The 22,465-nt window shown below is 41.6% G+C and overlaps 1 protein-coding gene across 1 annotated transcript; it reads right to left on the minus strand.

Annotated features, from left to right (window-relative positions):
• Window positions 1-462: 462 nt before the first annotated feature.
• Window positions 463-16,691, minus strand: WHAMM (WASP homolog associated with actin, golgi membranes and microtubules). Its single transcript, XM_030577247.1, has 9 exons — window positions 16,520-16,691; window positions 15,013-15,163; window positions 13,617-13,786; window positions 11,329-11,494; window positions 10,114-10,301; window positions 8,349-8,435; window positions 8,164-8,259; window positions 5,555-6,005; window positions 463-2,330 (listed from the first exon to the last, which is right to left on the minus strand). Exons 1-9 carry the CDS (start codon window positions 16,661-16,663, stop codon window positions 2,035-2,037), a joined length of 1,749 nt encoding a protein of 582 aa, XP_030433107.1. The 5' UTR covers window positions 16,664-16,691; the 3' UTR covers window positions 463-2,034.
• Between the last annotated feature and the right edge of the window lie 5,774 nt (window positions 16,692-22,465).

Here is a 22,465-nt window from a genome sequence, read left to right on the forward strand (position 1 = left end):
CTTTTTGAAAAAAGCAAGAGAGCTGTGAAACATCAAACTGCTTTAGCCTTCTCCCCCCTCAACATTCTTGTTGAAGCTCCCACTCCCCTACTCCTCATCCCACTTGCATTTGTTTTGCCTTGCTGAATCGTCAACAGCTTCCATTAATGTGGTGTCCAGTGGCTCTTGTTCAGAGCTACATCACCAATCTCTACGGCAGAAGAACAAGGAGTTAAGGCTCTACTATCCTTCCACATTTGCTGCCAAATTACAATACAAAAATCTTGGAGAAAGCAAGGGCATTTAGCTGCCCTTATTGTGGCAGAGCACAATCAGTGTAAGGTTGCCACTCACTACAAAAAAGGCACTTGTCAAGATTTTTGAGGCGCCAAGCTTAAAGTTTTGCATTGAAGGAAATAAGGAATCAATAACTTACACCAAACTATTGATAGTTTTAAAAATGAGAATAAACGACATCCCATCTGTAGTGCAAGGTTTTGTTTTTAATCAAGAGCCAATATAAGCCACAAGAACAAAACTTGATTCATTTGTACATATCACCATCAACCCAAGATAAAATAAGGTCTATAAATATAGTTTAGTCGTATTTTTTTTTTAATATAGTTGGGTTCCAGGCATAATGTAAATACTTGCCATTTGTTATAAGGCTGTATAAACTACTATAAAATTATAAGCACAGATATAAAAAGTCTCATTTTCCCTACACAGAAGTGCAACAGCACTGTATTACACTTCTGGATCCCAGAAAATGCAGTATATAAAATATTTTGGCATCCTCTCCTATGCCAACAATTCACTATGACTGCTAGAGTATTAAAAACATGCTTCAAAACATCTTGAATGTTAAAAAAAAACAGTCATGTAAGTTTGAAAGCACATTATTTTCTTAGCTCATCACTGAAACAAACGTTCAGTAATTTAATACAGTATTTCAATATCCATCATTCCTCTTTACAACCATGAGGATACATTTTAGTCACAGGTATTTTTAGTAAAAGTCAGGGACACGTCACTGGCAGTAAACAAAAATTCACAGCCCGTGACCTGTCCATGACTTGTACTATATACCCGACTAAAACTTGGGTGCTGATGGGGCGAGGCTGGCAGACTCCCTATCCGGCTCCGCTCCGGTCCCGGAAGCAGCTGGTACGTCCCTGCAGCCCCTAGGCGGAGGCACGACCAGGGGGGCTCCGTGTGCTGTCCCTGCCCCGAGCACCTGCTCTGCAGCTCCCATTGGCAGCCAGTGTGGCTGGCCCGGGGGTCACCGGAGTTGCTTAAATGGCCCAAAGGCCATCTGCACATGCTGCTGCAGAAGTCACAGAGATCCCAGAAAGTCACGGAATCCGTGACTTCCATGATAGACTCTCAGCCTTAATCATGAGTATGGAGCTCTTCTCTGGTGCAGGCCTTACAATGTCATGGTAAATTGCTATTTACTAATCAGTAGCAAAGCCCTTATTCACAAATGTTGAGAGTAATCTGTATTATGGACAATATATAGTTCAAGGAAAACAGGCTCTGGAGATAATGTGAAGAATTTCAAATTGCTTTAAAATGATCTCTCTGGATTTGTTTTTGCCTTTTCAATGCCAGGAATTTTTTTTTTTTTTTTTGAGTCTGAAGTAGATTTTCTGTTAATTTTTTTTAATTAAAAAAAAGGTTGTGGTAACTTTCTTATTGACTATGCAGTAGTCAGCACCACAAAGTAATTTGGAGATTGAGTTCCTTGATTAAGCTCCCTGTAGCTACTCTGCAGAACTCTCAGTCTGCCTGAGTAAATTGGAATCTCTTGTTAAGCCGTGATAATATATTTTAAATCTATGCTTTGTCTGTATCAACAAAAAACACTTAACCTCTGCAAACAATCAACAGGACTGTTTAAAATAATATGCAGGAGCTTTTGAATTATCACGGGATTAGTTCTCCTGTGCACGCGTACGCATTCATTTCTCCAAAGACAGAACTCAGCTTCTGAAGTGTGCAAACTGATGAAGAGACAACATTCCAGTCAATACATCTCTTGCTCTAAATCGGTTAACTGTCCCATTCTCCATTATTGTGATCGCTATTTTCATCCTCTTCAGAGTCAGCAGACACTTTTTTAATTCTCTGGATGGCTGCCTTTATGCTTCTCTCCAGTTCACTGTTGGATCCTTTACTGATATCTTTCTTGGGATCTTGATTCACTTTCCTTAGCTTAACTCCTTGCCGTATAGCAGAGAGGATGCTGTCTTTTATAGAGTCATTTGAAGGTGACAAACTGGGCTGTTCCACTTTACGAAGAAGAACTTCACCACGTCTTAAAGAAGCCAAAACTTCATCCATGGATCCTATGACAAAGCAAATCAAATTATTATTCTCAGAAGGGGAAAAATAGCTAGAGTGTAGGATATGAAACCCTGTACGAGTGTTTACATTATTTTCTTTTCTCTCTAGCAGAGATTCAAGGGAAAACTACTATAAGTTCTGGCATAGATTGTCATGGGCTTCAACCATGTCACTCGCAATGTTTGGAATTGGGCAGCTTAAAACTCTTGAGTTCAAAATCCAGCCCCCTTCATCAGTACACAAGCTCCCGTGCTGTGCCTGAGAAGTAATTATATAGCTCAGTGGTTTGAGCATTGGCCTGTTAACTCAGGGTTGTGAGCTCAATGTTTGAGGGGGACACTTAGGGATCTGAGGCAAAAATCAGTACTTGGTCCTGCTAGTGAAGGCAGGGGACTGGACCCGATGACCTTTCAAGGTCCCTTCCAGTTCTAGGAGATAGGTATATCTCTATATATTATAAAATTACAAAAGAGGACACGTTTTACATGTTTTAAAAATAATATTGCTGAACACAAGAAAGATAGCACGCATTCTGTATTAGAACCAATCTAGCTTTCCCGCTGTTTGGTTAGATGCCTGCTGTGACTGTCAATTGTGGTTTTCCTCAAGGAAGATAAAAAGAAAAGATGAAGGTTACAGCACAAGGGCTAGATCCTCCTGCACTTGTGAAGGCCGTGGGAGTATCGCCGTTGACCTCAGTAGGAGTTGGATCAGGTTCTAAGGGGGATCTTTTGTGTGTTAATTTTGAAAATAACTCAGAGCTGAGTGAAAAAAATGGTTTAAATGCTGATTGTTAGTTTCTGAACTTTAGAATCACACTGTGCAAGTTTCTGGCTACATGCTTCTCTTCTGTTTTCTCAGTACTCTGGCATCAGCTCATGTTTCTCTTCTTTTGTTGGACTCTTTGTTGATGACCTCAGACTCAATCAGCAAGGAGGAGGTCACCTTGTCTAGCACTCAAGAGAGTCAGTCTCCGCACATCAATAGGCCCAAGCCCTCTGCTGAGCTGCTCACCGTCGGGAGTACTTCTTCATTTGCACTATAATGAAGGCTGTGTGACTAATACTTCACACACACAATGTAATACAGTACTGAACTCTGTGCAGTCCTCTGGGACACTGAACTGCAGATGCCTGATAAGGACTCAGCAAAAACTAATTTCACTTAGTATACACCTTTCTAAGTCACATTTAAACTAAGTCTGCAGATGAAGACACACTGCCTGATTACAAAGGCCTTTTAGACTGATAATGTTAAGACAGGTGCTCATTTAACTGTTAGCATTTTAAGAGGGAAGTACGATAATATTGAGAGCTAATTTGCGCGAGTCCAAATATCATACGTGCTGCATACAAATCTATCAGAATACTGTACTCTTCCAAAATCTGAATATGAAAGCCTTCCATATTAAGCATCCATGCAAGCATATTTTACATGCAAAGGTTTTGAATAGCTAAGTGGAGCTTCATAAACAAGTTGCTACAGGATATTTTAGTGTGACCATATCAGAATGCCCTGATGTTGTTCATTCAGATACTATTACAGCAATTAAAATGCTGGCTTTTTTCTTTAAAGAAATGCAAGATTAAACTTCAAAGCTTCAGCTTTTCTGAATTTTAATTTTTGGAAGTGTATAGTTCTGAGTGGTTAAAGCTGGAAAACCCAAGACTTTGTTCATGCAAAAATAGTAGCATATTATTGTTATTGTGAATGAATTTTAGCAAAGCAGTTCTTATAGAAAAAGATAAAAATTCTGCTCTTGCATGCAGTTCTTGATGCCAACCACATGCATGCATCCATGGGAAGCATTTATCTCATGACTTTAGCTATTGAAGTCTTACCCTACTGGTCTATGGACCTGCGATAAGACTACTTTTCACAGCACCTTCGAAGAACTGAAGACACTGAACAGGCAGTCCTGCCAGGGGCGAACTGAGCGATTACAATGGTTGGATAGATGTATTGTGAATATTTTGAAAAAGGAAAGGTGGGCACCACATTTACGGAATTGCTTCACTCAAAATGTAGTGCTGCTCTATAAAGCGTCATTGTAGGATTGCTGTCTTCCTACTTACATCTGTTTCCTGGGAGTACTCAGAATATCATATCTACTTATTTTAGTTACAAAAGTAAGCCTATCCGCAAGAAGTGGCCAACACAGTTATGGGAGGTTTGCTGAGTTCTGTTCTCATACATATGTAAGAACTGTTAGTTAAGTTCCAATGGCAAAAGTCAACCTTTGGCTACACCTGTGCAACCCCATCAAGGGGGACAATGGTGTCACACAGAGCAGAACTTGGCCTGTGACCAATGAACGATCTAGAAAAACAAACAACTTGACTTTCAGACCCTGGGCAGAGTATGTACAGAACCACTTACAGTAAACACTTACTTGGAAGCCAAGCAAATCTCATCTGGTCACACAAACATGGAACCCCATAAGTTCAGAGTTTGGGTAATATCAGAATACAGTAAACATTCACATTGCATAAACAGTCAACATTAAGGTGCAGGATTACTGGGAGTACAAAGTTACCCAATGCTGCAGTCTGCCTGAGTGTGTCACACATCCTTCTCCTAAGATTATGTCAACAGTTTGTTCGGGAGAAAAGGGTTCTGCCCAATGTACGATGCTAAAAGTGCCACTGTACATCCAGAACCACTCCCCAGAAGTCAATGGGAGTTGGATTCACAAGAAAAGCAGGTGCAGGTGCAGAATTTGGATCATTATATCTGAACTGCAGAACTGCCAATAAGAATTGTTTACATTAATTTTTAAAAGCTGTTAATAGTTATGCCCTGGCAGGAGAAGCAAGAGCGGAACTGTCATTCTAGCAGAGACTAAAGCCAACATCATTTTCAAGTAACCAGTGATCTTGGGGGCCCAACTTTTGACAGTGATTTCCAGAAAGCGCTGATCACCCATCCTCTGAAAGTCAAGTCCCTTTGAGGTGCCTCAAAATCACTAGTCACTGCTGAAAATCTTGGCCTGTGTGGACAAGTGCAGGAGAAAAGCATAAATTTACAGCTGGTTCATTGAGAGGTCAGTGCTAATGGCCCTTGTCTCTGGGAGCAGAATTATGGAAGACTTTCCTAGCCCACAGCAGAGAGAGTAGCTGTGGAGAACCTCTGCTTCCTGCGACAATACTTGTTACTTCAAGAGGGTAGGTGAGAGGTCAGAATCTCAAAGGAGGAGGAAAATATCAGTCAGCATTAGTGTATTTACCTGTATAATTATTTACAGATCTTTTGGATGAGTCATCTAGTCTCCGTGTTGCAGCACTTTCCGTAGAGCCTTCGCTGTTGAGACGAAGCAGCTGATCTTTGGTTGTCACTGATGTCTTTAAGGGTAGAGGCTGGCAGACTGGCAGTGGTGGTGGAGGAGGAGGAGGAGGAGGAAGTGGTGGCATAATCAACCCCTCATTGTGCTTCTGTTGCTTTGGGTCACCAGCAGGAACAAAAATCTGGACAGCGATGTCTGAAGGGGTATTCCCACATGCTGTTTTTAAACCTCTGGCTTGTGCTGGCCGAGTGCTTTTCAGCTGCTTTGGGGATGGACTAGTTATTGACACACGCTGAGGGGACAGCGCTGGAGTCTGACGGGAAATACCTTGCGGTTGCTTGGGGCTGCGAGGCTGCGACCAAGATGTTTTTAACACAAACTCAGCTGGACACTTCTGCAAAAAAAATGAGAAGCCAGGAGTTAACATCCCCATCGTATTGGTAAAAACAATATATGCCAAGGAAAAGACTGCACACAGGAGCCAATATCAGACACACAAGCCATGCAAGAGAAACATCTTGTTTTTTTGATTTGTCACACTTTGGGATAAAGCAGGGAGGTGATTAGGGAATAAACACTGTTGCAATTGAGATGGGAAGCCTTGGGAGATGAGACCACAGTCAGGGTGGGTCTGCCCTCTTGACTTAATGATGTTGTGTCCCTTTACAACTGTGGTTCTCAACCAGAGGTACACATACCTCTGGGGGTACATAGAGGTCTTCCAGGAAGTACTCAACTCATCTAGATATTTGCCTAGTTTTACAACAGACTACATAAAAAGGACTAGTGAAGTCAGTACAAACTAAAATTTCATCCAGACAATGACTTGTTTATACTGCTCTATACACTGAAATGTAAGTTCAGTATTTATATTCCAATTGATTTATTTTATAATTGTATGGTAAACATGAGACAGTCAGCCATTTTTCAGTACTAGTGTGCTATGACACCTTTGTATCTTTATGTCTGATTGTGAGAGCAAGTAGTTTTTAAGTGACGTGTATCTTGGGGGTACGCGAGACAAATCAGACTCCTGAAAGGGGTACAGTACTCTGGTAAGGTTGAGAGCCACTGTTTTACAACACTAGTGCTTGTCACAGGTTCTCTGGTTCTTCTGTCTCAACCTGGTGCTAACTTATACAAGTGGACTAAAATAACCACTTCGATAGCAAAAGTCCTTGCTATGGAAACTAACGTGGGTGTCACAAACAAGAGGTTTTGTCTTTCCTGTAAAAATAAGCAGATGTGCTTACAGTTTTAAAAGGAGTGGGACTTAAATTAGACACAGAGCCTGATTTCCAGCCTAGCCTCCCACAAGTGGCAGAAAGGAATAGGCTCCATGTTTTCTAATTAAACAATTTGATTTGCAAAATGGGTAAGACTATCTTCTCTTTGCTAGGTTTTATGTAACCAGAGGAAAACTACTGAAAAGGGTAACAATGTGACATGGTTCCCATCTGGAAGGTGAGAAGATGAGATTTCAGATTCTTACAGAAAAGGAAAACGCTACTGATTAGCTTTCTTAAGTAGAAATAATTCACTCTTAATTGCAAGAATATGTGTGTGTACATATATATATATATATATATATATATATATACACACACACACACACGTTCTACTCTTCACCTCACTTAGGATGGATCATGATGGATTAATTCTTAATGATTTAGCTCAGAATTCAATGGTCAGAAAAGCTAAAGACCATCCACTGCTATCCTATAGACATGTTCTTCTCTCAGATTGTCCATTTAAACATTGAAAGCCAGGGGTTTAGAAGTTCTGAAAATACAACTCAGTCTTAAAACAGTTTACTGTGCTAGTCATTGAACAGAATAGGGGTATAGGTAACAGCAAACATTTATAGCTTCAGACATGTCCCAGGCCAACTGTGGTTACTATCACAAGATATGCAAGATCTTTTGGTCCAGATTTTCAAACTCGCATGTCCACTTTTGCATGCCCAGTGCATACCCATATGTGCACAGCAGAACATGAAAGCCAAATATTGAGATGTGTAAGTGCCACTTTTCTTCTTTGCTTAACACCTGAATTTTCTACAACGGTATCAACTTTACTGTTTTCGCTATGGATCAGGTCTCCACTCTGTCTGCCAAGTGCCCACTGGTATGTGTGGGAATGACACATGCCTTCTGAGGGCAGCTTAACCCTCCCCATATGCCAAGCATCCGAAGGCAATTATTAGGCTATTCCTTAAGCAAAGACGCAGATAAGTGATTGTGGAGGTTTTCTTAGGGGGGTGGGAGGAGGAAAGGAAAAGCTGTTGCCTTAAATTCTGTTCATAGTAAGCAAAAGCCACTGCAATACTATTCTGACCCTTTCTGAGGTAAACTACTAGAGTCCACAGTAGTGTTCCAAAAGCGTCTCAATGATATTTAAAGAATGTTGTAAAGGACTAGTGACTAAACAATATTTAAGTGGAAGGACACTTTCCCTCCCCTCGCCACTCACATTAATCCTGTTACTTACATGGCGTCTTCATAGTCATACGTCTCTTTTTAAAACGTGAGTACGTTATTTCCAGTACTTGCCTCTTTGAATGTTTTTAGCCTCTCCAGGGTTTTCTGGCGTTCCTGGCTTATCCAAGCTTTTTTCTTCTTCTCTTCCTCTTTCATCTTGTCTCTTTTCTGCATTTAAAGACAAGCAAGTCAACGGGGGTGCATGCAAACGTGCAGCTACACGGTCTGTGCAAGAAATGTTCCTTTTTTGTACTCACTAGCTGGATGCTGTGATGCTGATGGAAGCGTTTTGTGTTTTCCTGTGCCTGTTGTAGCTGAAACCGGTGGCTCTCTTCGCACTGATCCTGAGGGAACGGCATAATGCATGCAAACCGTAGTTAGTTCACTTAAAAAGTGCGTCTGTGAAATCTGTGCTATTAAAGTAGTTGAAATGTCTATTACATTGGGCCTTGCCTTGTCCTGCCATGTAGGAGTCCCAAGTTCAAGAGACAATGCATCAGGTCCTAAAAATGGAAGTCTGTAGGAATCTTTGCAGTGACTTCAGTGGACTTCGGATCAGGGTCTCAGTCTTTTACTACTCTAGGCTGGCAGACTGGGCTTAGGAATGCTACAGAGGAAGCATGTTCAGCCTTTCATGGGAGGGGGCATCTGACATTGCTTCTCTCCCCTGCAATCCATTCAAAAACAGCACTGATAAACACTGAAGAAACTGTATCCACCTGGCCTCAGCCAGAAGGATGGTGGAGATGTGAGGGAGGAGACACAGGAAAGAAAGTGGGCACTATAAGTTACATGGAAACTCCCTCTATTCCCTTCCACTTGATGCTCCCCCTCCCGATATGTCTTTAAATATAAAATTACAGATGAATCTTGCACATATAGCATGGGGAACATTTAACAGTACAATACTCTTCAACAGGAACAGATCAGAGAAGACACAGGTTCATTATTTTCTGCCCGAGTCACCATTCAGTCATTTATTTGTCACTGTACACATGGAGGATTTTATCCATGCGGTCGGTTAGGCATTCACAAATCAGCTGGGGTTTGGCTTCAATGTTAAACAACAGAAAGAGAGCAATTAAAGTGAATGAAAACAGAAGCAAAATACGTTCTCTGCCAAGGAAGTGGTCACAAGAGACAGAATGACTGACTGTTCTCCAGATGTATCTCCAATGAGATTCTTCTAGCTCTTCTAGGAAAGCTCAGTCTAGAGGGGGGTAGGAAGCTGGACAGATAGGCCAAACTCTGTTTTCTGAATTTAGTTTGGTGTAGTTACATGGGCGTAAACAAACCAAATGCATCCCAGCAAGCTTTGTGGGCTGCCAGGGCCAACTGCGATCTCATTGTCTTTCCACTGTGCTGCTCTCACTGCAACTAACACAAATACAAAACAGTGAGTGAACAAGTAACCCACCGAAATGAAAAGGCTGGACAGATTTGCAGCAGCAATGCCGTTCCAAATGACCATCGCCCTCAAAGGTAAAGAAGGAACCATGGCACTGCATCTGTTGTTTATACCTGCAGCCTTCTACAGTCTGGGCCAGATTCTCTGCTGCCCTTCAGGAGCTTTCTGCAATACTGCTAGGGAACAAGCAGCCCTAAACCTGGCATAGCCAGCCAAGGGAGGATTCTCCCCCATGTAGGTGGATCCTCTGGTGGCACAGAGCCAACATTACTGCTCTTAGCCCATACTCCGTCCATCTGCTGGCAAGGGATCTGGCCGGGACTTCACTGCACTCTACTAACCCCAGGCGTCGATCAATCCCTTGGGGTCATCAGAAGCCAGTGTAAGTTAGAGCAACTCTAACGTATCATGGGAGACTACCCCCGAGCTGACCCAGGATGAGTGGAGCATGAAGCTGTCTCAAACCCCCTCCTCCTGACAAGGACCAGTACCTAGTCACATACTGTCCTGTATACCCCTCCCAATGCTTCCCTCATTGTTTTCCATTTATTCCTCAGCAAGCAGGATTTGTGACATGAGCTAAAGTAACTGCACAGCTTCAGGAGCACATTTACTTTTTTGTTCCTGAGGTAGGCTCGTCTCGCACAGATAGTCCCACGTTTAGCCTCCAGCCGCTGAGTCTTCAGCCTCAGCGTAGTGATTTCTGATGAGCAAGCACAATGTTGTCCCACTGTCTGCTCAATGACCTGGAGCTCCTCAGGATTTTCACAGGTATCATAGTAAACAACTTCATCCTGTTTCTCTAGAAAGGCAGTCGGCATTTTAAAAAAAGGAGAGAGAACTCCAGAGTTCCTTAAATGTTTAAATACTTTGAGAGCTAGTGACACCTTAAAAAGCCATTGAAGCCAATAAGTAATTTGCTAGACAGAACAATTTTAAACAAAGTGATTACTCTTGCATATATTCAGCTTGATCCTGCAAACACTTATGCACATACATCACTTGACTCCTGTGAGTAAAGTTACTCATGTTTGCAGGATCAAGCTTATGCTCCCACTCTTACTATCACTTAGTTTTCTATTTTAAATGTCTTCTTTTTTGGGATAACGTGTACAACTTTTCGTTCACCAATTGGAGTCTTGTGGCAAACTAACAAGTGTCATGAGACAAACACTAAGCAGTTAATTCTACTATTAAATAACAATGAACAACATTGTTTCACTGGACGCTGTACTTACAAATAATGGAGACTACTTAACATGGATTGGTATGAACATGAGAAATGTCTAACATTGTGTGTCAAACATATACAGTAGTTTAGAAAAACAACAAGAATGCATCAGTACTTCAGGAGCATCAGATTATCATCACTTCTGTTTGGTTTTAATATTGTGCGTTTTGCAGCTTTACCGTAATTCTGCTGCAGTTGGACACTTTCAATATTAGGACCCAATTGTTAATGGGTCTCTTTAACTGTGTCACAAGCACATCAGTGTGTATGCACAAATCTGGTAACTGTAGGACCAGAGACACACATGCACATACAGTTACTTGTTTTATACGTGCAAAAGAGATGCACGCACATATCAGAAAGGCAGTTAAGAAGGTAAGTTGTCAATATGGTCCTTAATGGCTATTTATCAAAAAGTGTTACCAAATTTGCTTAGTAAGGCAACAAATCAAAAGTTGCTTCAGCACCAAGAAAATCCAGTAATGCTCCCTTGGCATCAAGAGCGGAGTAAGGGTGATCTTTTTTATAGGATGTGTGTACCTCTGTGTTAGAACGTTTGGCTTTCTGCTTTTCTTTAAATGATGAGTTTCTTTCTTACCTTTTATCTGTCTCCTTAAAGTGTCCAGCTGTGTAATAAGCAGCATTTCTTCATGTTTAAGTATCTCAAATTGTACATTATACAGTTCCAGTTGGGTTTCATAATACTCTATTTCCAGCTTCTCTACTAGAGCTATATTCTCCTCTTGTTCATCAAGGTTTTCCATCTGCACGTTTCCGAACAAGAGGGAAAAAAAACAAAGCATCAGGAAGAGAATACACACACAGACATACTCCAAGGTTAGCTTTATACGACACAGATGGAAACAGCAGGAGTAAAAACAACAGACTGACTACTTAGTCATTTCGACTGAGAACAGATGGTTGTTTCTAAAGGTGGTCAGCAAAAGGGAGACATGAGACATAGCTCTGGGACCTTTTTTTGGCACTTATTTATGAATGAATGAAGACCACCTGAAAGAACGGTGTGCAATATATAAATAAACTAATAGCTGAAAGCCTGTGCTGTTTCATGGGTAGAATTGATCAAATCGTGTGTAAAAGAAAGTTGAAAATGGCTGAGAACTTAAAAATTGGACAGTAACAAACCACAAATCCCAGTGGTGATTAAATCTGGTATATTCTGAACTAAAAGAGCTCTCAGCCATGCTTGTAGCTGTTTCCATTGCTTCACACTGACTCAACATACATTTTAGGTTTCAGAGGGACCCAGTGACAATCCTGGAATCTTATTACATACATTAAAAAATCCCACCCACCTAAACAGTTTTTTCCTCCATCTTGTTTTATCTCCATTAGTAATTAAAATCGTGTCTTCCCAGGACAACTCTCTATGGCAACTGGAGAGCTAGAGAAATGATGACATCACAAGTTCCTTCTTTAACTCCAGTGCCTACTAAACACAGCTGCTGTGTGTGTAGACCTAGGGGACATGACTGGGCACAGTCACATGCGAAAATTCTGACCACAATGACATGTGCTTAGCTGCCAGAGTGATGGACACAACAAATGCTTTAGACAGACATGGTTGGTTTTCTGAAGCAGAAACTGAAAGGGGTTAGGTAGAACCTCATTAACCAGGAGTTCCTGTTAACCGTTCATTTAAAGAAAAAAAAAATCTTTTAGGGCCTCCTGCAAAACATATCAAAGTCAAGATGAGTCTTTCGATCAGGTCCTTAAAAAACAAAGCTTTGACTTTTAAAGGTTTGCACATGATTTCCAGTCACAAGGGCTTGCGTTGCATTGCTTGTTTGGACATGCATGTGCAGCATTTGATTTTACAAGACAGAATCAAGATCAAGGACTGAAACCCAAAGTCTGTGTTATTTCAAAATGAAATACAACTAAAATGGACAAACAAGTGCTATGAATTAGTGCTCCACACACTGATCAGAGATAATACAATAGTAGTTAATTATTTCCAGTGGTCTCTTGTGGATTTTACTGATGAAAAGTACTGTCCAATAAAAATACCACCCGGTATGCATGACTCTGCATCATAAATATTTTTTTTAATTAATAGAATATTTTGCCGGTCATAATTCCCCGCCCCCTGCTAACAACACTATGCAGAAATCTATTATAAAGGACCTTTTATAAAACTCAAATGCACTGGTCTTAAAAACAACTGGAGACAGTGTAGTATATTACACTTGGAAAATAAAATAAAAATCAGAGAATTGTAGTAGTAGTTAGAGACAGTATCATTTTGAATTTTTATATTATTCAAGGCACAAAATTTCCCATTTCTGATGCAGTGCTATTAATATATCCCAAATTACTGTAAATTATTCCTCTCTGAAAATACCTCACTTCTCAGTGTTAACATTGAAAAGTGAAAAATTCTTTTAAAAAAGGTAAAAACCACACTTTAATTTGTAACTTTTTTCTAAGCACTCCTCTTCCCTTATCCCATGCACACTTGGTGGGGGAGTAGTAATTTAAAAAAGGGAGAAAGTGTGCATTTCTCCACAATTGCAAAAAAGAAGTTTTAAAAATATCAAAAGGAGCAGGTGAGCCTTTTTTGTTTCAAATTTTAAAAAAAGCAAACAAAAAAACCTAAAAATTCATCAAATAAGTTGGGGAAGGGGGAGGTTTCCCCCACAAAATTGTTTGAGGCAACCCTGGTTGGTTTCTTTTTTTTAAACAAATAAATTTTTCATCACAATTTTTTTAGACAGTTCTACCATTCAGCATAGCACTTCACCACTCTGCGGAAATGGGCCTTTTGACCCTGAACATCTCCCACTGACTACAATGGGCTTTGGATGAGGTCCTTACATTGGAGTAACAGAAAAGAATTCAAGTCACTCTTTGCTAGGGACTTACATTTTTCCGGATGTCAGTTCTCTTGTGATTCAGACACAGTTCTCTTGCTCTCATGTGCTGAAGAGTCTCTTTTGCTAACATATACTTCAGGTTTTCTAGTCTTGGAGAAGCAGATGCCCAGGTGGCATGGCCAAATCTCTTCCGATCTTGTTCCATCTGTTTGTGCATTGCTGCCAGATTAAAGGGTTGCAACAAAGCATCATAAATACTGTGGCAGTAATAACTTTCTTCAGGTCCTACTGAAAGTGGAGCACATAAACTCTGCATGGTATTAAATATTTTGAGGGAATTACTTACGTATCGACTGTGCTGTTTTGAATTTATAGGACTAGAAAAGCTGAAATCATTGTATAATAAATAAAGGTCTACTGGCACTAGAAAAGGTTCAGAAAAGGGTAACTAAAATGATTAGGGGTTTGGAGAGGGTCCCATACGAGGAAAGATTAAAAAGGCTAGGACTCTTCAGCTTGAAAAAGAGGAGACTAAGGGGGGATATGATAGAGGTATATAAAATCATGAATGATGTGGAGAAAATGGATAAGGAGAAGTTATTTGCTTATTCCCATAATACAAAAAGTAGGGGTCACCAAATGAAATTAATAGGCAGCAGGTTTAAAACAAATAAAAGGAAGTTCTTCACGCAACACACAGTCAACTTGTGGAACTCCTTACCTGAGGAGGTTGTGATGGCTAGGACTATAACAGCGTTTAAAAGAGAACTGGATAAATTCATGGTGGTTAAGTCCATAAATGGCTATTAGCCAGGATGGGTAAGGAATGGTGTCCCTAGCCTCTGTTTGTCAGAGGATGGAGATGGATGGCAGGAGAGAGATCACTTGATCATTGCCTGCTAGGTTCACTCCCTCTGGGGCACCTGGCATTGGCCACTGTCGGTAGACAGATACCGGGCTAGATGGACCTTCGGTCTGACCCGGTACAGCCGTTCTTATGCTCTTACGGTCTAAGATTTTGGTCACAAGCTCCACCATGCACATGATTAAATACAGCATTAAAAAAAAATCTGATTTAATTAGCAGGATGAAATCCTTAATAGGCCGCACCAAAAAAAAAATTAAGAGTAAATAATTGTCAGAGATGGCTGAGAAGCTTGTCAGCCATAAATATCAGGCCCTGTCTACAAACAAACTTGTACAGCTTTAACCAATGGTTAGGTTTAAACCAATGTAGTCAAATTTGTGCAAGTTATCATGCAGACACTTTTATTACTTATGCTGGAGAATGGCTCATGCTGGCCCCAGGATTTGCAGGTGGGAGGGGCTGCAAAGTGGTTCAGGAGTGTTCTCTTCCTATCTCCTGTCTTGTACTGAGCACAGCGCAGCCACACTAGGGCATATGTGCCTTGAAGTCAACTCTTCAGTAAGTTCTCCCTCATTACCTGCCAGTGCCGTTACAGTTTCTTTGAAGTAGTTCACAGTGATGTCCTGAATGGAGCACACTGCTTCTTCAGCTTGCTCAGTCCAGTCTTCAGCTTCTTTTTGCAAGGCTTCTATTCTTTTAGGGCCCAGCCTGCCAATCTGTAAGGATTTCTACAAAGAGCCATGTTATTCTTCAACCAAACGTCAATCACGAGTGTTGTAACTCAGCCTGTACAATACGGTGGAAATTATGCCAAGGCAGGCCATGACGGCTGTCTTGACCTCTACGGCTACTGTAGTGCAGTGAGTCATTACTCATTAATCGAAGCTACCTTATTTCTGTTCTCATTGTCAAAGAGCCACCTTTGTTCTATAACAATAGCTTGAGCATTGCTAGTTAGAAAAACATTGGATTAATTTATTTCTTAAAGTAATGTTAACCTTCACCTTAAAAAAAAAAATTACTTGTCTGAAAATGTTTATGTGACCAAGAGCAGTTCAAGTATATTCTGTTCTATTTCAGTTACACTGAAAGTCTCTATTTTTTTTCACATTTACTTCACGCATTTGACAGCAATTTACACTCTTATCTGTTTGTGAGGATCTTTCACACTGCAATAGGGTACACAGAAAGATTTAAGAAGCAGAAAAGTGCATTTGTAAAATCCACAAAAATTAGCAGGGGAAAAGTGTGAGTGTAGAACCAGAAAATACTTTAAAAAAACAATTGAAATCTAATCTAATATTCCATATAAGATTTTAACATAAACAGAAAAATTTTTTTTCAGAGTTTGGTCCGTTAACTGCAGTCTTCACTTCTCTCACCATAAATAAAGCAGCACATTGGAAACTGTAACACCTTGTGCACTGATCTTAGACTTTCAATTTGCAGGCCCAATATGGTGAATTAATCATAATGTTGTAGCCCTAACTCAGCACCACTTTACTTCTGTTAGTTTCACCTAAGACATTATTTTAACACTTAACAGTTTATTAAAATGAAAAATCAAAGCTGCTTTCCTTCAAAGTATAGTACAATTGCAGAGTACATCAGATACAAAATCACAAAATACTGACATTAGTTGTAATTTTCAAAAGTGAATAAAGAGCACAAGTCCTTTTGAAAGTTAATACAACTGCTGTTCTTTTGTCGCTGAGGTCCCCTGTAAAACTCAGAATACAGGAAAATGCCACAGAGCTGAAGGTTTTTTTGATTAAAAAGAAAAAAAAATACACCATCACACCCACAGTGGAAAAAACTAAACTAAACAGAGCATTAAGCGTAAGCCCGTGGATGAGATGCTATTCAAGCCTTTACCACATGGATCTTATACAGGCTATTGACAAGTCAGCTTTAAGTTTGAATGCTTCAGTTTTATTATGTTACTCACAAGTGATGAACTTGGGGAATAAAGCCAGTAAATATAAATCTTGACATATTTAAGTAAGTCCAGAGTCTAAAACTGCACTAGGGGCAGATGGAGTATGTCACATGCCAGGGAGTTTGATCTTTCAAAGGAAACCTACCAGGATTTCCAGTCTGTATAATGTTGCCAATTCTCGCATATCTCTAAATGGCTGCAGTAAATATTGGTAGAATTGTGTTGCCATGGTAACTAATTCCTGAAAAGCTTCATCTTCTTCTTCATAAACCTTCATTAAAGCCATCATTGTGTCAGTATTTTATGCTTCTGTAGAACCTAATGGATAAAAGGTTTGTAAGTTAGCATTAGCCGCACTACGTGCACATTTCTCAGGAGAATGGACAGAAAGAGCACCATTGTTATATCTCAGAGCCTGCATTTGTGTGTGTGTATTGTCCACCCCTGACATATGTGAGTGGAAAGAACCTGTCGTTTATCATTAAATGAAATAGTCAAGATTTCCACTTACAAGAGATTACTCAAGGCATTCAGCAATTACCACCCAGTAGGAAATATCACCAACAATAAACTCGTAATGGTACTAATTGCTGAACATTACATTAGTAGAATGACTTATACAATGGTACCTAGGGCATTTACTTTTTATTGTAAAAATTCTAAATGGTCACAGTGATTTTGTCATTCCCTATTATAAATACGGATGGCTTGCACAGTAAGTAGATGAGACACCATGGACACTAAGGACAAAGAAGGTATTCCTTAAAATCTCATTCTCGCATTTTTCCCCTCCCCACCACCAAGACTACTAAAAGCCTACTAAGGAAAAGGGATTTTGTACCCGGAGAGCTGACTCCAGACACAAAGATACAAACTTTCATTTAAAAAAGAAATTCAGACACAGGGTTTATTCTTGATAACTTCCGGAGCATATTTATAATTATATTCCTAAAGATGCAGTATCAGAATGGCATGTATGAACCTTTAACTTAATCTTAACTATACCAATTAACTGTATTTTGATTTTTAATTCTTTTAGGGAGGGACTTCCTCTTCCTACATGTCTGTAATGTGCAGCCAGTCTCATTTAAGGCCTGTAGGTGCTACTGCAATATAAATGTTTTTTTCAAAGTTGCAAATGTAATAGAATGCCAATAGATCAGTGCATATTAGTCACCCGTCACAAAACCATGACATTGCATGACACAATGTAACCACCATTTATTTTTCTTATTTCAGGATGTTTGGGCAAAAGACCACCAAAGTTTTTAACAGTTTTGTGTGTTACAAGAGAGAAACTGACAACAGCCCAGCCTAGAAGGATGCTGGTTGTGATACCAAGCCTCAAAGTGTGGAAAGGAGGAAAAAAAGAGGAGATGCTGAGGAATGTGACAGGGAAATGAAGTCTTCTATGCAGGGAGGAAAAATAAATGGGAAATGTGGACCTGACCATGTTGCCATGGAAAGAAGTGAAAATCCTCACCTGTTCTGGCTACTTTATCTGGGTAAAAGGGGTGGAGAAAACTTCAAAGGGCCCTAAAATCTCAGTTTCAGATAGGAGAGAATTGCCCCAACGCATGCCTCACAGGTGCTGACACAGAAGGGGCATGTAGGGGCAACGCCACACAGTACTGCTGAGATTCCAGGCAGCGCTGGGGGTCATAGGGCTGCCCCACGAGGCTGTTGTAACTAAGATGGTCCCCCACAAGTGACTTGCAGTAATTTAATGTTTTTTCCACTGTCCAAGCCAATGAACAATGAAGTTGGAATGAATGGACAGTGGTTAGCTTCATTTCTGATTCTCACATACATTGTGGGGGCGATGGAGTTTCATGTCACTGCTGGTGAACATTTATAATTGGGAGGAAATAATCAGTGAATATTAAAGACTACTCATGAGAACATTTAACTCCTCAAGTTTTGTAAAACCTCCAGTTAGAAGACCTAATTTTCTTTAATAGAAGTCTGGCTAACTGTTAGCTCTAACGGTTCAGCTGGCATTGCTATAATTGCAGGAACTCCACTTTGGAACCAAATAGATGACGTTTCTATATATTTCCATGTGTCTTTGTTGGGCCCATTGTACGCTTGAAAAGGAAGGTATTACACTTCTGATTGGTGCAGTAGATAGAAGCAGGATATATTTACTCTTGCCTCTAGTTTCCATCTACACTGGCACTACCACCATTAATGGAAGGACTTAGTTATAACACCAGAAGGATGATCTTGTATTTAAGACAAGTCAGGAGAAGACAGTTTTATTGATGGCTTTGCTCTAGGTGTCCCTTGTTACCTGGGGGAGAACAATAGAACCTCAATGTCCTTACCTCTAAAATATGTATAAACAACCCACCTCACAGCTGCATTAATTTGCGAGGCCACTAGAGACAATAATGCTGTTTAAGGCATCCCCTGACATAGCTAAATTATTGTCCCAGATTGCAGTATACGTGGAACTGAGCCATGGTTTAATCATGTTCCCAAAGCATGCTAAAGGCCTGCCAAAGTCCAAGGCTGTTGCATGGATCAGGAACACAGATTTATACAGTGTTCACTCCACTTAACGGAAAGACTCAGCTGTGCTTTAGTTGGGTCAGGAGGCGGATAGGTGAGTTTGGTGATCCAGTTACAGTCCTTTTTACTTATTAAAATGTAAATAGCATCTTGTGTGAGGAGTATGCATAAACATTGTGTGTCATTCTGGAAAAATTTGATCACTGCATAGATTAACAACGATGCATCAGGTTGTGTGAAACACGAGGCCAAACCGCTGACAGTTTAACAACCTAAAAAAGTATAGTAAGTGTCCTAACCCCCCCCCCCCATCTTATTGCTGTAGGAAGTGGAATTTAGTTACGGCAAATATGGTTGTGTGGATGCAGCATAATAATTAGTCTTGACAATTGTTTTTAAAGGCTATTTTAAGAGTTACAGCCCATCTGCACCTAGGTTACTAGGAACCATTTTTTTTTTTAAAAGTGATTTCTTAACACAGCTGAAAATATAGCTGTGACCCTAACATACTAAGAAACAGACTTTCAATAATACTGCCCTTGAAGTAAATAAGTATCTTTTTATCTTAATTGTTCTTCATGAATCATAGTTGGCAGTTTTTCAGAAGGTGCTTTTAATACATATAAGAAATAAGAACTGGTATCACCATTAGTTTATACACCAACTAGGCCAAAATCTCACACTTAGGCATCCATAATCAGATATTTGGTACAGGCACAAGGCCACTTAGATACGAACTGTAAATCTTCAGTTGTGTGCATGTACCATGCTCGCTATCATACATACATTAGATGTTCACCAGACTTTTTGGTGGGGACGTAGTTTTAAGATTATGCAGAGATTAGTTCACATTATTTGTGCTCTTATTGTTGGTAGACATTATTCTATGGGCAGAGGTAGTGGGATATTCGTAGTTGAGGCATGTTTAAAAAATATATAAAAAACTTTGGAGTATCTTGCACAATACTTTATAGGACACTTGAAGCTCACTTTCATTCCATATTCTTATAGACATGGCCTTTGGAATGACTGACTTATTCATAATACCTGAGGCTCAGATGCTAGCTATTTTTGGATATACAAGTGTTTACTCATGTAAACACAAAACTTAACACTGGTGCAGTATTCCACGTGTCACATCCACATATTTACACAAACTCCAAAACTTGGTTCTAGCAGCAGACTAGATGACAGGATGGAAGAAGATGCATTACCGATTCAATTATGAAGTCACCATAATTTAAAGATCTACTAAAACAATGTATAAATTGACTGATGAAGCACAACCTAGGAAAATGGCATCTTCAGGGGAGTGTGGTTGAACCAATAAAGCTATGGGATAGGAAGTAAATTTACACTATGTCCAAATTTAATGGGTTGGGATCCAGCTGAGGCACCCAAAAGAACTGTGAACTATGTGTTCTTTCACTGCCCCATTAACTAATCAAAATACATGAATCTCCTTTAGCAGATGTTCTTATAGTGACATCACCCATTCATGCAGAAATATAACATTCTACTAGGAGCCCAAAAGGGTACATGAACAGGTTCCAGCAGTGGTATTCCTGATCCTTGCCTCATGGAGACAGCTACTGTATTTTAGTCTCCAGTGAAACCACCAGTGAAACGAGGTAAGTGACCCATCTGTATATCAAGTTTTCAAGTTTGCATATCAACTTGAAAAGGGTTTGGGAGATGAAAAAGTGCTATGTAAAAGAAGTAGAGCTCAGAGCCCTGTAATGCATTAGGATATTGGTCTCAAGATGTGCAAAAATTATGTTCAAAATCAGGCTAACCCTGCCAAGCATTGCTGAAGTCACTCAATCCCTTTCAGGGCACATGGCTCCATTTCATGGGGACCATGCAAAAGCCATCGAATTTCACGTTCCCTACCCAAAATGGCAGTTTTGGCTATTGGGTCAGTTTTTAGCCTGAAATCCAAATGGAAGTGAACATAAGAACGGCCATAAAGGTCCATTCAACCCAAAGTAGAAGTGGCTTGTACTAACCCTACCAAACCACCACTTTTGGGCTAGAGGCCTCACTAAGGCCTGTGGAGGAGTCTGGGTTTCCCATGTATTCAGGCTTCACCGGCAGGATTGTGGCTGGGTACTAATGGTTAAAGCTGGCACCTTCGGAGCTGGGAGGGGCACTCAACACAAGTGCCACCACCCCAAGGCCACATCACTGGCATGGAGGGCCATCCCCACAACCTCCTTGGGCACCTGCCCTATGGGGTCTCAGCACCAGCCCCTCAGGGTACCTGGGTCCCATCGCCCCCACCCCCGAACCACCCAACCCAGGCGCCTGTACCCTCCGCAGGGCCTCCTTGGCCCGGACCAGGTGCCCCTTCAGGGCCTTCCTGCGGAACTCGTGCAGGTTCTCGAAGTACTCGGCCTCCTGTTGCTGGTCCTGGGCGAAGAGCGAGTCCAGCACCACCCTGCGGCCGCACAGCTCCAGCGCCCAGCCCAGGTAGCGCTCCAGCCCGCGGACAGCGCCTCCAGCTCGGCCTCCTCCAGCACCGGCCCGCTGGGGAAGAGCAGCGTCCACAGGCTGCCGCTGCTCTGGCCGGGCAGCACTGGGGGCAGCTGGGGGAAGCAGGGCTCCAGCCCCTCGCTCAGCGCCGCCAGCTGCCGGTGCACGCCCAGCAGGGCCTGCGCCGAGAACAGGCCGGCCCAGCTCTGCTGCTGCTCGGGTGCCGGCCCTCAACTCGCCCCCTTCCCCGGCTGCCGGGCCGGCCGCCCCGCGCTGCTGCTCCTGCAGGGTTGCGGTTGTGGCAGGTCACCGCGAACTTGCTCTCGATCTCGTTCCAGCCCACGAGGAGGGAAGCGCAGTTTGTGCGGCTCGGGCTCGGCGAACGCGTTCTCCCGGACGGCCACCCAGCCCTCCAGGCTGTCGGGCTGCGGATCGGCCTCCATGGCCCAGCCGGGGCAGGCGGCTCAGAGCCCGGGGCAGGCGGCTCAGAGCCCGGCCCGGCTGCCGACCCACCGCCCGCGGGCTCCTCTCGCTGCCCCCCAGCTGGGCCCAACGTTCCGCCCCCTGCTACCGGGTATCACCCGCAGCGAAACAGAAAGTGACATTTCTTAAAGGGCAGCCGGGGGGGGGGGGATATACGGGAGGATATACGTCACCAGAGCCTCTGCTTTTGATTGGTTCCTTGGCCTGGGGCGGAGCCAAAGAGTTGCCCCAGGAAGTGGAGCCATTGAAAACAGACGCTCCTGGGAGGCGTAGTCAGCCTGTGCCTTTAAAGGAGGGGGTCCCACTTGAAAAAAAACAACACACTGTCATGCACACATCTCTCCCTCTTAAATGTAGTTAACATCCCTGATTTAAACCAGAATCACAAATGCAGTTGATGTGAGTAATTAGGGTGACCACCTTCCCTATGTTAAATACAGGACAGTGGGTAAAGTTACTCATATTCAAGTGTGTTCAATGGCCATCAGAACTATGCAGTAGAAACATTCAAATTAATATCCGATTGACAGCCCTGTCAAAAAGAATACTGTGTAGTTGGATTCTTTTATTTACCTTCTTATCTGTAAGGCTTAGGGTTCACAAGAGGAGAGGTCGGTCA

The sequence above is a fragment of the Gopherus evgoodei genome, chromosome 10 (assembly GCF_007399415.2).
Source record: "Gopherus evgoodei ecotype Sinaloan lineage chromosome 10, rGopEvg1_v1.p, whole genome shotgun sequence".
NCBI lineage: Eukaryota > Metazoa > Chordata > Testudines > Testudinidae > Gopherus > Gopherus evgoodei.